The 15,956-nt window shown below is 45.1% G+C and overlaps 5 protein-coding genes across 5 annotated transcripts; 4 read left to right on the plus strand and 1 right to left on the minus strand.

Annotated features, from left to right (window-relative positions):
• Nucleotides 1–296: 296 nt before the first annotated feature.
• Nucleotides 297–2,425, plus strand: LOC120949934 (actin-related protein 5). Its single transcript, XM_040367578.2, has one exon. The coding sequence runs from the start codon at nucleotides 411–413 to the stop codon at nucleotides 2,379–2,381; it is 1,971 nt and encodes a 656-aa protein (XP_040223512.1). The 5' UTR covers nucleotides 297–410; the 3' UTR covers nucleotides 2,382–2,425.
• A 291-nt stretch (nucleotides 2,426–2,716) lies between these two features.
• LOC120949939 (acyl-CoA-binding domain-containing protein 5) lies at nucleotides 2,717–7,199 on the plus strand. The gene is made up of 4 exons (XM_040367584.2): nucleotides 2,717–4,063; nucleotides 4,990–5,101; nucleotides 5,186–5,267; nucleotides 5,339–7,199. Exons 1-4 carry the CDS (start codon nucleotides 4,003–4,005, stop codon nucleotides 6,185–6,187), a joined length of 1,104 nt encoding a protein of 367 aa, XP_040223518.2. The 5' UTR covers nucleotides 2,717–4,002; the 3' UTR covers nucleotides 6,188–7,199.
• Nucleotides 7,200–7,530: 331 nt separating this feature from the next.
• LOC120949936 (G patch domain-containing protein 4) lies at nucleotides 7,531–9,422 on the plus strand. Its single transcript, XM_040367579.2, has 3 exons — nucleotides 7,531–7,640; nucleotides 7,709–8,168; nucleotides 8,240–9,422. The coding sequence occupies exons 1-3, from the start codon at nucleotides 7,595–7,597 to the stop codon at nucleotides 9,225–9,227; spliced, it is 1,494 nt and encodes a 497-aa protein (XP_040223513.2). The 5' UTR covers nucleotides 7,531–7,594; the 3' UTR covers nucleotides 9,228–9,422.
• Nucleotides 9,423–9,706: 284 nt separating this feature from the next.
• LOC120949933 (exonuclease 1) lies at nucleotides 9,707–14,374 on the plus strand. The gene is made up of 2 exons (XM_040367577.2): nucleotides 9,707–12,526; nucleotides 12,624–14,374. The coding sequence occupies exons 1-2, from the start codon at nucleotides 9,974–9,976 to the stop codon at nucleotides 12,648–12,650; spliced, it is 2,580 nt and encodes an 859-aa protein (XP_040223511.2). The 5' UTR covers nucleotides 9,707–9,973; the 3' UTR covers nucleotides 12,651–14,374.
• On the minus strand, nucleotides 13,390–15,721 carry LOC120949940 (nucleolin). Its single transcript, XM_040367585.2, has 3 exons — nucleotides 15,471–15,721; nucleotides 15,317–15,394; nucleotides 13,390–15,168 (listed from the first exon to the last, which is right to left on the minus strand). The coding sequence occupies exons 2-3, from the start codon at nucleotides 15,360–15,362 to the stop codon at nucleotides 14,345–14,347; spliced, it is 870 nt and encodes a 289-aa protein (XP_040223519.2). The 5' UTR covers nucleotides 15,363–15,394; nucleotides 15,471–15,721; the 3' UTR covers nucleotides 13,390–14,344.
• Between the last annotated feature and the right edge of the window lie 235 nt (nucleotides 15,722–15,956).

Genomic DNA, 15,956 nt, shown 5'->3' on the forward strand with positions numbered 1-15,956 from the left:
TTTGGACAGTCGGGGAGCCGCATGACCAAAGTGGGTTTATTATACAGGTGGGCTTATCCCGAACAAATTGACAGCCGTACTGTAGAAAAATGAAAACGAAATGACAGGAGGGGATTCGATCATTTGTTGATGTATGCGTGTGAATTCCAATGGCTATTTTGGATGATGTGTCGTAGTGTGGGTGAAAAACTACGTATCACAATCGAATCCCCTCCTGTCATTCGTTCGTCCAATATGGCCTTCCCGCCAAACCTATAAGCCCACCTAGTCCCTATACCCACTTTGCGCATGACAGTCCCTTCAACAACTGTCAACCGGGGAAAGAAACAATAACAACGCTTTCATTTGCGTGCAGGTAAATCTCTGGTGCTCTGCTGCGCTGTGAACAGATTGCTTTAAATCGATAAAGTATGGAAATCTCACCGATAGAGGATCTTAAAATCATCCCAGACATTGTACAGCCGTACCCCGATCCATCCGTCGGTCGGGAGGGAGTGATTGTCATAGACAATGGCTCGTTCAACTGCCGTGCAGGCTGGATGTTGAAGGAAAAGCCAGCATTGGTGTTTCGCAATATCCTGGCCAAACCGCGGAAGGATCGCAACAAAAAAGACATCGAAGTGGCCACCGTTCCTGTGACACAGATTGGCAACGACATAGTGAACATCGAGGCATTGCGGCTTCAATTGCGCACACAGTTTGATCGCAATGTCGTCACACACTACAATGTACAAGAGCAAATATTCGACTACATTTTCACCAAGCTTGGAATCAATTCGGAAAACAGCGTGCCACACAAGGTCATGATTACGGAGTGTTTGTTCAATCCAAACTACTGCCGAAGTTTGATGTCGGAGCTGCTCTTCGAATGCTACGACATACCGGGCCTTTCGTACGGTGTGGATAGCCTACTGAGCTTTCACTCGAATCAGCGTGGCAAGAGCGGACTGATCATCGCCACCGGTTATCACACCACTCACGTCGTGCCAGTGCTGAACGGACGCATGGTGGTGGAAAATATACGCCGCATAAATATTGGCGGATCGCACATGATCGCCTTTCTGCACCGATGTTTGCAGCTGAAGTATACATTCCACCTTAACGCGATCACGTTGAGTCGTTCGGAGGTTTTGCTGCACAAGTATGGAGAGTTTGCGTACGACTACATGGAGGCGCTCCAAAACTGGGCCTGCCTGACATATTATAACCAAAACGTGAAGAAAATACAGCTGCCCTACAACCAGACCACTGCAGCGCCGGCACTAACGACGGAGCAGAAGTTTGAAAAGAAGAAAGAGCTTTCTAAACGATTGGCAGAGATCAATGCACGGCGGCGTGAGGAACGACTGGCGCAGGATGAGGAATTGCTAATGCAGCTACAGCAGCTAGAAGAGTCCGCGGAAGATGGAGAGGACATTCGCGATGGTTTGGTCGAGCACAGCATCAAAGACGTGGGCGAGCTGAAACGAATGATTGCCACCGTAAATTCTAGAATCGAAAAAGCGCGTCAAAAAATGAACGCACCATGCGCGGGCGGCTCTCAGTCGCAGCTGCAATCCGATTCGGACAAATTATTACAACCCCCGCCCAACATGTCTGTGGTCGAGTGGGTCGAGGAAACGCGCCGCAAGCGTGACGCCATAATAGAAAAACGACAAGCGCGAAGGCAGCGTAAGCAGGACCTTGCCAAGCGGCGGACGGCAGCCGCTCAGGAGCGAATGCGCATCATTTCCCACCTCGCCCGAAAAGAGAAGGGTAGCGATGATTTCGGAATGCGCGACGAGGACTGGGATGTGTATAAGCAAATCAGTCGCGAAGAGGATAGCGACAATGAGAACGACAGTGAACGTTTGGTGGAGTACGACATTATTCTCAAGCAGTACGATTCAACGTACGAAGATCCGCTGCTGACGATGTCCGGCAATGCCGCCGAGCTGTACCAGCTGCATGTTGGCGTGGAACGTATCCGCGCTCCTGAAATTCTGTTCCAACCAAGCATCATCGGCAGCTACGAAGCGGGACTGGCCGAAACGATTGACTTTGTGTTGAAGCTGTTTCCCGCCGAGCAGCGAGGTTGCTTGGTAAACAATATTTTTCTGACTGGCGGGTGTGCCAAAATCCGTGGCCTGAAAGACCGACTGTCGAGAGAGATGAGGGAAATGCTTCCATTTGAGTCTAGGTTCGAAATCGAGGTTGCTCGCGAACCAGTGTTGGACGCTTGGAACGGAGCGAGCAAGTTTTGTTTAACCGAGACATTTCGCCAATCACTGATAACTCGTCCAATGTACGAAGAATGTGGTGGAGAGTACCTAAAAGAACACGTGCATGGTAACGTTTACTTCCCAACGCCAAAAGATTGTGGCGATCAGCTGACGGGATGAGAAGAAGCCAAGAGCTAATAAAAACTTATTTTTTTACTGATTGATCTGTTGTGCAAATTGTATTGTATTAACTATGGTACTTAGACAAAATCTGTGGTTTTTATAATATACTTAAAATATACAGGACTAAAATAAATTCATTTAATGTATTGCATAAAAATAAATGGAAACGAAATGCGTATTTTCCAAAAGCGAAAACAATCAGTTGTTAACGAAAAATCGGAACATTTTCAAATTTGGTACATTTCTATTGGGTCATTTAGTTTTGACATTTGGTCCGCCCAAACGACCCAAACGATGTGCAAACGACGCATTTGCCACAGAGCATCGCCTAATAACTTCACAAGTTTTCGTCAACGAAGACAGAAGGCCAGCTGAAGCAAAACAAGTGTCTTTTTTCTGTTGTGATCGTCGTACAATGGGGGGTGGCCGGTGAACTATAGATACATTATTTAGTGATTTAGTGTATTTAATCGTGCATTTTTCCGTTCCGGTAAAGCATCGGCATCGTCCCTAGCCAACCAATTGGATCCGGACGAATAGTGATCTTTCCTGTTTGTGTAGACTGTATTGAAGGGAGAAGAGAGAAGGGGGAGAAAAGTTCGGGAAAATTGTCATCGAACATTCGACGAGGGCCAAAGTGCAATTTTCAGCCTGGCTGAAATAGCTAGCGAAGGAAAACGAATAGCAGAATCGAGCCGTAACCGGATACCGTACACAAAACCATTTTCAATTTTGAAGGTGGAAAATCAATCACCACACTCACACACACACACACGCATATACCCCCACCAAAGATTGTTTTTACAGCGCTAGATAGGGAGAGAAGGGCAGAAGAGTGGGTTGGGAGCGAAGCTGGATGCTTGCAGGAACTAAATCGAACGCCAATCCAGTCTAGGATTGACGAAGTGGATTATGGCAGCGGAAGGGATGATGAGTTGGTGAGGCAAGGCGCGACGTCGAGTCACTCGAGTAGGGCCAGTAGTACGAACGTGGCTTCGATTGCGTATGTTGTGTTTTGTGTGTGGTAACGTACTAAAACAACGGTGGGAACAAAGTAGGCAGATCATACAGGAAGGTTGTACTGTATCGAATATTTGGGTGTAGTTTGGTAAAATAATCTTGAAAAGATGTTGTGCAGAGAATGATGTTATGAAAGGTGGCAAAAGCTGGCAAAAGACTGGATATCTTCAGCAACGGAGCAGTTGTAAAGTACTCCCGCAGTGACAGAGACATCAGACCTTGCTGCTTACCGATGCTTACGATGCGCGACCAGTGAAAACGATTGAAAGTCTGGCATCGTAACGTAAGGAAAGCGATCGCATCGGACTTCCACACGGAATCACGTAAATACGAACGCGTTGGAGCTATGTATTAATTTGTGGCCGATTGCGTAACTTAACGCTGCGGGACCGGACCGTGCAACGATAATAAGTGACCTACGGACCCGCTACAACTTGTCCACACACACACCTTCTGGTTGCCCTGTGAGAGGAACCAACAACCTACGAACTGCGATTAGCTAGAGTTCGAGTTTCGAACGCAGTGCAATCATTGCGCAGTGGAAGAGAGTATCTGTTGCGGATACACAAATGCAATAGACGCCCTCACGACGATCAAGATGTCGATCGAGGAACGATTTAATGCGGCGGTAAACGTAATCAGGGGCCTGCCAAAGAATGGTAAGTTCAGTAATCCGTCGTGAGTGATAATCGACGAATTTGGGGATGCAAACAAAACATGATTCGGTCAAAGTTGAGGTATCTTATCGCAGAATGGTTGGGGTTTGTTTTTAAAGTACCAACCAAAACTGATAAGATATTACTTGCAAGTCTACCTTTTCTATTAACATTATATTCAATCAAAAAGTCAGCATTGGAATTATCAGAATATTTCTAAGATAATTAAAACAATTAAATAATGTTTGATACTGGCATTGGCTACTGGATGCAAAATGTATGTTCTTCTGTATTTTGCTGTTGTTGTTAAGTGTCATTGTTCTGGTTACCAATTAAATGCGTAGTTACGCTTGTATAAACGCTTTACTTTCTTCCAAGCGCCAGTCGAGTGGCCTTCTTTTGGCCGATGCAGAATAATTGTATGAAATGATGGAAAGGAGACCGCCACATTGCTAGAGGTGTAGTAACCTTCATGGATGGCTCGTGGAGAATACGGTCGCACAAAACAAGTGACTTGCAGGTTGCAGGCAACGACTCAGCGGTTTACGAAGGTTTTTGACACCCGAGGGAAGTAACGCAAATGACGGCCGCGTCTGACTGGTTTAGCTTTCTTGCATCAAACGTGGCCGCACAAAGCAACAAGGTCAATGAGGTTTTTACGGTGGTGAAACACCGCGCATCACAAATGCGGAGCTGCAAATGAGATTTGGTTACCATGGTCATCTATGAAGTTTTATAGATTGCTTAATGTACTTGTACTGCAGACAACGTTAATGGTTTGACATAGGGAGACAATTCATTGCAGTGTAGACTAATAGTGATATATAGTACAGTTACAGAGACACACCTACCTTGCTTGGGAGTTGTTATTGAGTTGAACTACATTAAAAAAAAATCACCATTGTATCATTGTACTCTTTACTTCATAGGACCGTATCAACCGAGCAATGATATGCTGCTACGATTTTATTCATACTACAAACAGGCTACTAAAGGCAAATGTTGTGAACGCAAACCCGCCTTCTGGGATGTTATTAATCGGTGAGTAGAATAGGAACGATCATGAAGCATTGGATTGTTAACTTCTGTTTACTTTTCATTCTATTTTGGCATACAATTAAACAGTGCGAAATGGGACGCTTGGAATCGGTTAGGAGATATGGACAAGGAAGTGGCTATGCAGAAATACGTCGATGAATTGAAAAAGGTAATTATACTCAAAATGCAGACATCGGTCAAATATTGAAAGAGATTCCTAATCTTTTTTCTGCACCAAAGATTGTTGAAACGATGTCCTACACCGACAATGTGGCCAACTTTATGGAGTACAGCATGAGCGAACTGGATAACGTCAGTATCCAGGATTTGGAGATGGTTGCACCGGAAGCGATTAAAAAAGCTCGCTCTCGTCCAAACTCACCGCTTGCTTCGCGCGAAGCCAGTCCAAATCGGCTGTCGCCAGTCACACCGTCGCCTCCGCCAATGATGTCCTCGCCGGTAGCACCAATGGGCAATGGTCATGTGCACAAGCCAACGGCGATCAATGGATATGCGAATGGTAGTTACGCCGGTCATCACGCTGCACATAATCAGCATCATCAGACGAATGGATTTGTTTCGTCCACGATAAGTAATGGCGCTAGTTCGGGACCGTCTGAGCTAAGCGACGACGAGTACATCGACACGTACGATGATGACTTCGAAAGCGAAACGACCACTGTGTTCCGTCCTATTGAGGCCGTCAATCACGCCCATTACTATCAAAATAGTTTATCGGGCCCGGTCGGTGCGCCCCTGGTTAACGGAGGTACGTTCCTACATAGTTCAGAAGGGGCAGGATTCGCGCGAACCGACGTGGCTGCTCAGATTACGCGAACAATCGAACGACTAAATAGCAGCGTGCAGCAGATACAGAGCCGCGTCAGTGTGATTGAACAATCGGTGGCTGAGTTGCGAGAGCAACAGCAGCAGCAAATGACAAAGATGCGTGCTTCCTCTGTTCGGTCTTCACGGCCTACCTGGTGGCCTTTTGCAGAGATTTCTCCGGGACTGTTAGCATTCGTCATACTTTGGCCGCTGGTGATAAACCGAGTTACTGGCAGCTGGACGCAGAGGAAGCAACCCTGAAGTGCAAACACGTGCTGCTAATGCTCTTCGATCGTAACTGTCGGACGCCAATCGTATTGCTGGAACGGTAGAACAAATTTTACAAGTTGTGAATAGTAATAATATTTAGCTCACGCCTTGGTGCAGTTCATTCGCTTAGAGAAGGTAGACGACTCTTTACTCTGTGCAAACAGCACGCCCGTACTATCAGTGAAGTAGTACGTGCAGGTGCCGTGATCGAGGTGTGTGAGTGTATTCGTGTTTGCAAGTTCCAATTCCAGGATTTTCAACATCACTCGCATGCTTCTGCTGCCGAGTGAACAAACTCAAGCTAATAACCAATAGTCAGGATACTACACCTCGACAGCTTTAGTGCAATAGATTTTGTAATGGTGAAGTAGAGCGCGAATAAGAAAAGAAAAGGAACAACATTCCATTGATAGGGTGAACGAAAGCAGTTTGCTTTTTTACTTGCGATTGGTGTAAAGGAGTGGTGGCAATGAAGCCTGATAATTTATATGTTGTGTCGCATCACAGTTGTGGTATCGCTAAAGTTAAAGTACAATTTGTTTATATGTAACTTGTTATAATTGTGCGGACTGTAGGACAGCTAGTTATGCTATTATACTGTTTGAAAATCAATATTATGATGATTGTTTTACGGTGCGGATATTTTTGTTATTAACCATTTTCGTTGTAGTTTTCCTTTTGGATGTTATTTTTTGCAATTGTATACACCGATATATTATTTAAGGTTTGGTATTTTTTTTTCTTTCACTATTCTTTATACAAATAGGTGGAAAAGCTAGGGGAAATACATTCTTTTGTTATTAAATTACACTAATTGAATGGGAGTGAGTTTGCAGTTTAGTGACGAAATAAGGAAAAACACATAAATATCAAGCGGTAGATAATTTTTGCAGCGATGGCCAGGCTTTTGCTATGATTAGGGGTATTGATAGCGAAATTGTAACACATCTACACATGTTCTTATGGTACGGATACAAATAAAAAATGCTCTTTGCAAACGAAATGTGTCGTTCAATCGTTACAATTTTGTGTGTAGAACCATATATAGAATGTGTTTTTTTTCTGTATCAGTACAACGTTACACTTTTCGATTCGCGCGGTAGGCTTGCGTAGCGCCAACGCTCATTTCAAAAAAGCCAGTTTGACATTTGCTTCGCGTACTAATTGTCACCCTGTGTAAAGTTATTTCGTATTGCTAGGCTCTAAAAGTACTTTTTGTTAGTTTTATGCGAATATTCGTAATTTTATTGATACAATATTTAAATATTTCTGATAATTCGTTTAATTAAATGTCAACAATTTTGGTCGTTGATTCGCAAAGTCTGTTGTTTATCTGTCAAAAAGTTTGACACATTTTTTTGTAAACAATTAAGCAACAACGTGTTTCTTTGTGGCAATATGGATTTTGCCAAAAACATACTCCTAAAATATGGCTGGAAAGAAGGTAAGATTTCGAGGGAAAGTTCAGCGCACCGTCTACTATTCTTCATCCGCTCCGATGTGTCGTTTCAGGTGAAGGGCTCGGGAAAAACTCGGACGGCATTACGGCGCCGCTCAAAGCCAGTTTCAAGTTTAGCACTAGCGGAATTGGAGCCGACAAGGTCAGTGACGCTAAAAACAATTGGTGGGAGCGTGTTTACAACGAGGCGGCCGGCAATATTGAGGTTGAATCTGGCGGAAACACGAAAACCGAAGTGCCGGTTTCACTTCGGCAGGTAGATGCGGAAGCGGTTGAAATTACCACAAAGAGCTACTCGGTAAACAAACTGAAGCGAAAGGATATGGATCAGCAAGGTCCGAAAGGTTCAATGTACGGTAGCGTGTTTCTTAAAGCCTCCACCCTGTTGGGAGGTCTTGGGCGCGAAGAAGACATGCCGGATCATGTTCGCACGGAGGATATCGAGTTTGCTCCCGTTAAAACTCTTACGGATGAGGAGCTGTTTGCGGCGTGTGGTGGCCGAACGGCCCACAAGTAAGCATTACTAATGCATGACCCTAGTTCCATGATATTTGCAATTATTTGGTCTTCTTCTCTTTATCCAGAGGTGCTCGTCATGGACTGAAACTGAACGGCAAGTTGGCACGGATAGATGAACAGAACAATAAGCTCTTGCAGGAGCTGGAGAGCAGATCTTTCGAGGATGTGATAAAGTCTAGTGATTGGCAGGTACAGGCGTCTAAAAACGGGCGTCGAAAATCAAGAAAACAGAAGCGGAACGAGCAACGGTGGATCGCACACGGTTCAGCGGACGCCGAGGATGAAGTGAAAGATATGATCCATCATGCCGATTACGTGGTAGCTAAGAACAAAAAGAAACAAAAGGTCCACCATAAAACGGACCAAGAGCTGGCAAACGAAATGTCAAGCATGTTCGCCGAGCTACCGGAAGAGGATGGTGGAGTGGAAGAAAACGAACCGGAAGCGGCGCCTAAGCCGAAATCAAAGAAGCCGAAGCATAAATCCAAATCGGCATCGAACAAGGGCGCTTCTCTGGAGCAGGAGTTAGATCTGCTAAGTGAAAAAATTCGCAAACTAGATCACAGCTCGGTAACAATTAAGAAGAAAGATAAGAAAAAGAAAAGCAAACTAAAACTGGCTGCCGATGACGACGATACAGCGATGATCGACCCTGCGGCTAAGTACCGTAAGGACTATCGCCCCGACTTGAAGCAGAACAATCGTTTGCTTAAGTCTGTCGTGCCGCATGAAGTTAGCGTGGAAACGGTTCCCAAGAAGCCGGCACCGTTGCTAGGGTCAGATTCTAGTGATGGAGAGGAAGAAGATGTCGTGCAGCGGGTGAACGAAGAACAGAACCGGTACAGGTCGAAAATGAGAGCCAACGTGCCAAAGATAAACATTATCGAACCCACGGAGGAGGACAGTCTCGTACTGGGACAGAGTCTGAAAGAACGTCACAAGAACGATGTGAAGCGTGTGGGTAATCGTACCGCAGGCGGGAAACGGAAGAAGACGAAGAAAAATCAACGCGTGTTGGCTAAGCTGGCGGATTCGCTGTCTAAAAAGTTGTAAACGGAAAGCAATAATATGTTACTAACACCAAGACGTGGTAGTGCCTTGTTTTGGCGGGAGAAGAAAACAAGGATAATCCCCGCGTTGAAGCGGAATTCTGGCACACTTCGTAGATGATATCCTTGAGATAACGAGAACCGTACATTGCGGGGTTCGTGTACAATAAAACGTTATCATTATTCAATGATCATAATATTTTATAATGGTTTATCATGTTTTATTGCTATAGGAAACTGGGAAGAAACGAGAAACTAGTAAGTCTTTTTTTTAAATTACTCTAATATTATTTACTCCAACTGCTCACGTTAGCCACATGTCACATGGGTATGTTACGGCTTTTCGTACGTCTGTTTCACTGCGTCCAGCACACATTAGACTGTCCTTCTTCCGAAGATTTTTTCTTTGGAATGGTATAAAAATGTATGAGTGGTCAAATTGACTACAATTAAAGAAAGTGCATCGTAAGATGAACAAATGATAACGTACGTTGCCAAACGGTTGAAAAACATTGCACAGTGGGTCATCGTAAGTTGAAGACATTTTTTTACTGCTGTCAAACAAAATGTCCGATGTTAACCACAACATCCATTGGCGGGAACAATTTTCCCATCAACGTAAACAAAAAGATAGCAATGGGAAAAGTGTGCGGTTAACTGAGTTAGTAATGTTCGCCAAGTTGCAGATCTTTGTAGAATAATTTGCCTGCGTGCCTGAGATCAAAGTGACATAGACCGCTACGTAAAGAAATGGGCATTACCGGGTTGCTGCCGTTCCTGGAAAAGGCGAGCAGCGCTTGCCATTTGCGCGAACTCCGCGGCAAGTGTGTAGCCATAGATACCTACTGCTGGCTTCATCGCGGAGCGTTTGGTTGCGCAGAACGGTTGGCCCGTGGCGACTCGACTGATATGCACATTCAGTACTGCCTGAAGTACGTGCAGCTGTTGCTTTCACACAATATCAAACCAATCCTCGTTTTCGATGGGCAGCATCTGCCAGCGAAAGCTGCCACCGAGGCGAAGCGTCGCGAGATCAGAGAAACTGCCCGCAAGCGTGGAGCGGAACTGTTGCGCTTGGGTCGTATCGACGAAGCCCGCAGCTTCTTGAGACGATGCGTCGATATCACCCACGAAATGGCTCTTCAGCTGATGCAGGAATGTCGCAAACGCGGTGTCGATTGTATCGTAGCACCGTACGAAGCTGACGCGCAGCTGGCGTACCTCAACCGCACCGACATCGCCCAGTACGTCATCACGGAAGATTCGGATCTGGTGCTGTTCGGATGCAATCGTATCCTGTTCAAGCTGGACTTGACGGGCCATGGACGGTTGGTCGAGGCGAGCAAACTGCATCTAGCGATGGGATGTCGGGAGGATCGCTACAAGTTTGCTAAATTTCGGTACATGTGCATCCTGTCGGGTTGCGATTATTTAGATTCCTTGCCCGGCATTGGTCTGGGGAAGGCGTGCAAGTTCATGCTGAAAACGGAAGATCCCGATATACGCAGGGCGTTGGCAAAGATTCCGGCATACCTGAACATGAGGCAGCTGTCCGTGACGGAGGAGTATAAGGACGAGTTCCTAAAGGCGGATGCTACCTTCAAGCATATGGTGGTGTACGATCCTGTGCAACGCCGCCAGACCAGACTGGTGGACCCGGACGACGAGGGTACTCCAGAGCAGTACTGTTGCAATGCCGGCAAGTTTTTGGATGAGAAAGTAGCATTCCAGCTAGCGGTTGGGAATTTGGATCCTTTTTCGCTGCGCAAAATGGACGATTGGCATCCAGATGAAGCGGATGTAGATGTGGCGGCAGGCAAGAATCAACATCCTAGCATCTGGCGGAAGGATTACATGTTGCTAAGGGACGCAAAGCAAGCACAAAACAGCACACAAACACAGAAACCAACCACATTGCCGTCATTCGTGAAGCGTGCAGTGCATCACGTGGAGCACGCTGTTGACCAGAACACTAACGAAACGATCACTGATGTCTTGCAAATTTACGGCATTCAAAATCCCGACGAACCACCCTCGAAACGATCGTGCCATGCGCAAAAGTCTTTTCATCCCGCCGAATCTCACGTTGCGATTGACTATCAAGATGTGGAAGCGCTTGACGTGCTGGAACAATTGGAGCAACCAAAAACGCCCAAACGCACCCGAAATCCGTTTGCAGTCTCTCCCAACAAATCGTTGCTGAGCCGCGATACATTGCTTTCGCCCACCAAAATAACACCGGAAACACGATCCCTGCTGCACAATGTAAGCCCAGTCAAGCGGATCGACTACTCTCAGCAACGCAGCCAGTTAGTAACGACATCCATAGTAGGCAGTGGCGCTACTTCCAGCCGATTGAGTCGGTTTAAAACGGCCCACAGCAAGGGTGTAACTATTTCTAAGGATGAACCTAAAGTGATCAGTAGATTTTTCTGCACACAACAAAACAGATCACAAAGCCGTACGACGGATACAAGTAAAGGAAGCAATAGTATAGCTAAAACTTCCGAAGACGACAGTCCCAAGAAGAGCTGCACAAAGCAGGATGTCGCCTGTTTACTCGTTTCTCCCACTGCCATAGTGAAGGACATCAAGAGCAAGCGAGATTCGCATGCCCTTAAAGCGACTGCTATTTACCTCAGCTCACCGGAAGCGCGACTGCAGAGTCGAGGCGATCGAACGCCAGAAAAGCGTAAACGGGTGCAAATACCTACCGAGTCAGGGGAAAGCAGTAATTCTGTGCTCGGTCGGTTTGACAGTGGAATAGCAATGAGCGAAAATAACTCTAACGAGGACGAAGGTTCGCTAGAGTGTGATAGCGGTACAGGATTAAGCTCTTCCCAGAAGGAAAATGATGATGTCGTAATGCATCCTGTTGAAATGGAATGTTCCGACCTCAAGCCGCGTAATGCCCGTTTAGCGCTATTCGAGAGGCGGCCAGCGAAGCAGCTGAGCCAGTCGCTGGAAAGTAAAGACAACATTGAAGAGCTCGCCATCGTGCTGGACGACGATAGTAGTAGCGACGAAGACACTGAAAAGCGTACTGCTGATGCCCAACAGGCGATATCGGCGGAAAAAGTCCACAGCCCTGTGAAGGCAACACACAAGACTGAAACAGTGAAACCGTTCCAGCTGCCATCATCGTCTACGGGGAAAGTAGAAGCTTCCACCAAGTCTAAGGCGCGTTCTTCATGCAAACGGCCAGGACTGTCGATAAATAGGAAGCAATCTGTTCCCAAAACGGACAATACTAATTTAGGTTTAACGCAAACTCGATTGTCTATGTTCGGGTTTCAGAAAAAGGTAGGTTTGCCGACGTCGGTCAACAATGGCTGACTTCCACGATTTGAACAGAATTGAAAAGTATGTTTGTTTTCTCTACAACTAACCATCGTTTCAGCCTTCGATGCAGCTGAATAATCGGTAACACTGCCATTGCCTACAAGCCCTGAGCAACGATTGAAAAGCGCAAAGTGTGTGATGCATTTGGAAGCTTGTGAATGAAAGATTTTCTACAACAATAGTTTTTTTTCCTGGACAAACACTATGTAAGTGAATTATTTACCACTTGTTGAAATAATATAAATATCAATTCATTTTAATCGTTTTATAATCATTCGTTGATGACGTCACTAGTTTACATTTAATTGAATGGTCGAGAATAACTATATCTGGAACCTTTTTGAATTTGCTTCAATTACAAACGACAGGTTTGTTCTTGTTTCAAGCTGAAACAATTTACCAAACGTTTTTATTTATTTTTGTTTCGATACTACATTGACGCATCAGTTGCTGTTTATAGCTCTTTTTTTAATCTGTTTTGTATCATTTACATTTACGCAACACCGAATTCCATTTCGTACACGTACAATTCTTAGATAGAACAATCGAATGCAAACTATAGTTACGTGAAAGAATTAAAAGTAAGAGTCATGATATTGTGTTTTGCATAGATCTTGGACTATTATTATATGTTAGCGATTCATACATTTTGCAAATTCTTCCTTCTTCTACACTTATTCGGAATCACACGGCGCTCGGATAGTCAGAGTCAGTTCTTCGGGGGAACGGGCCATTCTAGACGTGAGCAAACAACGGGTATGTTGTTGGGATGTGCGAGTTGACGACTGTACCGCCCCACATTCTGCATATTGTTACATGTAATATTTCTTTTGTTTGTTTTTTTTTGTCACATTCGGTTCAATTTTGCTTAATTGAATGGTTCTACATATGGAAAATCCTTCCGTGGTCTAACTAGTCTAGTTGACTCAGTGGCGGATAAAGGGTATCGGGGGCCCTAGGCGGAAAGACGAGTTGTCGCTAGTACTCTGTCCATACGGCATACTATAGAATGCCGATCTACGGGGCCCCTAAATCGGCGGGGCCCCAGGCGACCGCCTAGTCCGCTTACCGTTAGATCCGCCACTGAGTTGACTTGTTGTAAGATGCAGGTTGGCGCAGTTTTCTTCAAGATGATACGCTTACAAAATTAGTTTATTGCATGTGTATTTTGTATTACACTTTCGTAGGGGAATTCGCAATGATGGTTGAAATGAAAAAGCAAGCAAAGCAGGTTTTGTCAATGCGCTTTGCATTTAATTAGTTTTTCGCTGAAAATTGATTATTTTCTACATACTCTTGGGATTGCCACGCGATATAATGTTAATTGTTCCATGTTCTACTGCTATATCAGAAGTTGGATGTGTAGTTCACTATACACGAAAAGAATGTACTGTAATACTATTTAAAAATCTGTGCAATATAGGCTTATTTAATAGTTGATTTTGTATGAAGACAATGTAAAATAGAGAACTTTTTTTTGTTTTGCTTAAATCATATAACCGTATATCCGCTGTCGTAGGTTTTGGACTGCCGGCCAGTATGTGACGATGAGAACGCACCCGATAGTAATGTACACGAAATGTGTAAAAAACACTACAGCTTCGTAACCTCGGGCCTTACTGCCCAAATGCACTATTGCAGTAGATCGTTGAGCCCGTTTAGTTGTCGCAGTTTAGGAGCAATTAAGTATGACTCGTACTTGGTTAAAATAGTTAAAAAAGTGTTCGATGCCCGACTAGCGTTCCTTAGCGGGGAGGCAGAAGGCTATCCGTTATGGCCTTAGTCTTTAAAATGGGGCTTTAAATATTTAAGCATACCAAAGGTACGGAATCGTTTTACACCAATCACTTTTCGCAGTTGTTCATCGCAGATGGCAAACTGTCTGTTTTTCGGATCGTACAGATTACGTTCCTTAATGATGGCCCACATTTTCTTCACCACCTCATGTCGTGGCAATGACTCCGCACCGCACACTTCCGCCAGTTCTGGAGATAGTGTGTACGGTCGTGTGTAGCCATTTGATCTCTTGGCACCACCACCACCACCACCAGCCTTCTTAGCCTTAGCTGCCGGTTTGGTTTGCTTCCAGTCTCCGTCAGAATCCGAGTCGGAATTGTTCTTTTTCTTACTTGCCGCCTTGCCCTTCCCACTGCCCTTTGGGTTGTAGTCGTCATCGCTACCCTTATCATCATCGCCGGAATCGTCCTCACTGTTGGAGGCGCGTCTCTTCTTCTTGGCCGGGCCCCGTTTGGCCGGTGTGCCGCGCTTTCCGGCACTCTTACGTCCCTTCGGTTTCTCTTCCTCGGAGAAATCTTCATCATCGTCGTCATCTTCCTCCTCCTCATCCTCTTCGTCATCTTCGTAGTCACTGTTACCTTTGGCTTTTTTGTCCTTTTTGTTACCCTTGCCGTTACCTGCATGATCATCGTCCTCCTCATCGTCATCTTCCTCTCCCTCGGAGGAAGCTTGTGAATTTACGTAGTCCATCACGAGTTCATCCACCTCCTTTTTGCGATTGGAAAGATCGCACTTTAAATTCTTTTCCAGCTGTAGACGCACCTTCTTCGCTGCTGTTTCCTCCAGGTTGGCATCCTTAAGAATTTCTGCAGGAAAACAATACATACAATGCATTGGACGATAAAGGATAATGTGATACGAGGCACGAGGCTACACGAGAGCCACAGTTTTAGTTCGGTCAAGGTCGCAAACAAACGCAATACCCTGCCAATGATGCCCATTACTTGAACTTACTTTGAATTTCAGCCTTAAGCTCAGCTTTCGTCGGATTTTTAGTCATTTTACAATAGTAATAAGCTAAGCACTCGTTTTCTGTAATGAGTTAAGGTAATGAGTATGAGCCTAATTATAAACACTCTCCAAACACGCTTCTAAACCGATAACTCACATGGCGGTGTGCGGTTTTGTTGTGATAATAATGTATCCACAAATACCACTGAGTTTTAACTGTGGATAAACTGCAGAAGCTGCAAGAGTTTGTTGAGTGAAAAACTCTAGCGAAATAATTCACGAACGTGCTCGAAGATGCCGATTTATGCACCTCGATGCAAGCGAGAGGCCGATTTTTTTTTGGGCGAAATGTGTACCGGGGTGCCAAAGACGCTTACTACAGCGCTGCGTGTGGCGGTTTGAACAACCACGTTGACATTGGTCATTTTGACAACGCCGCTTGATGTCAATTCCGCTGTGTTCGTGGGCAACGTTTGAAAAAAACCGTTAATGGGTAGGAAATGTGCAGTGTTCAATTATTTAAATACAGTCTGTTCCCGAGTTACACGGTTCTCGACTTACGCGGATTCGGAGATACGCGGTTTTCTAAATTTGACAGATTAAATGTCAAATCAGTACAATTTGCTTCAAGTTTGGTATAAAT

The sequence above is a fragment of the Anopheles coluzzii genome, chromosome 2 (assembly GCF_943734685.1).
Source record: "Anopheles coluzzii chromosome 2, AcolN3, whole genome shotgun sequence".
Lineage (NCBI taxonomy): Eukaryota > Metazoa > Arthropoda > Insecta > Diptera > Culicidae > Anopheles > Anopheles coluzzii.

Coding starts and splice junctions, on each gene's coding strand:
- LOC120949934 (XM_040367578.2), top strand. CDS start 411: ATGGAAATCTCACCGATAGAGGATCTTAAAATCATCCCAGACATTGTA.
- LOC120949939 (XM_040367584.2), top strand. CDS start 4,003: ATGTCGATCGAGGAACGATTTAATGCGGCGGTAAACGTAATCAGGGGC. Junction 4,064..4,989: donor CAGGGGCCTGCCAAAGAATG/GTAAGTTCAGTA, acceptor TTTACTTCATAG/GACCGTATCAACCGAGCAAT. Junction 5,102..5,185: donor TTCTGGGATGTTATTAATCG/GTGAGTAGAATA, acceptor ACAATTAAACAG/TGCGAAATGGGACGCTTGGA.
- LOC120949936 (XM_040367579.2), top strand. CDS start 7,595: ATGGATTTTGCCAAAAACATACTCCTAAAATATGGCTGGAAAGAAG. Junction 7,641..7,708: donor AAAATATGGCTGGAAAGAAG/GTAAGATTTCGA, acceptor GTGTCGTTTCAG/GTGAAGGGCTCGGGAAAAAC. Junction 8,169..8,239: donor GGTGGCCGAACGGCCCACAA/GTAAGCATTACT, acceptor CTCTTTATCCAG/AGGTGCTCGTCATGGACTGA.
- LOC120949933 (XM_040367577.2), top strand. CDS start 9,974: ATGGGCATTACCGGGTTGCTGCCGTTCCTGGAAAAGGCGAGCAGCGCT. Junction 12,527..12,623: donor TGTTCGGGTTTCAGAAAAAG/GTAGGTTTGCCG, acceptor CCATCGTTTCAG/CCTTCGATGCAGCTGAATAA.
- LOC120949940 (XM_040367585.2), bottom strand. CDS start 15,362: ATGACTAAAAATCCGACGAAAGCTGAGCTTAAGGCTGAAATTCAAA. Junction 15,169..15,316: donor GCTTAAGGCTGAAATTCAAA/GTAAGTTCAAGT, acceptor GTTTTCCTGCAG/AAATTCTTAAGGATGCCAAC.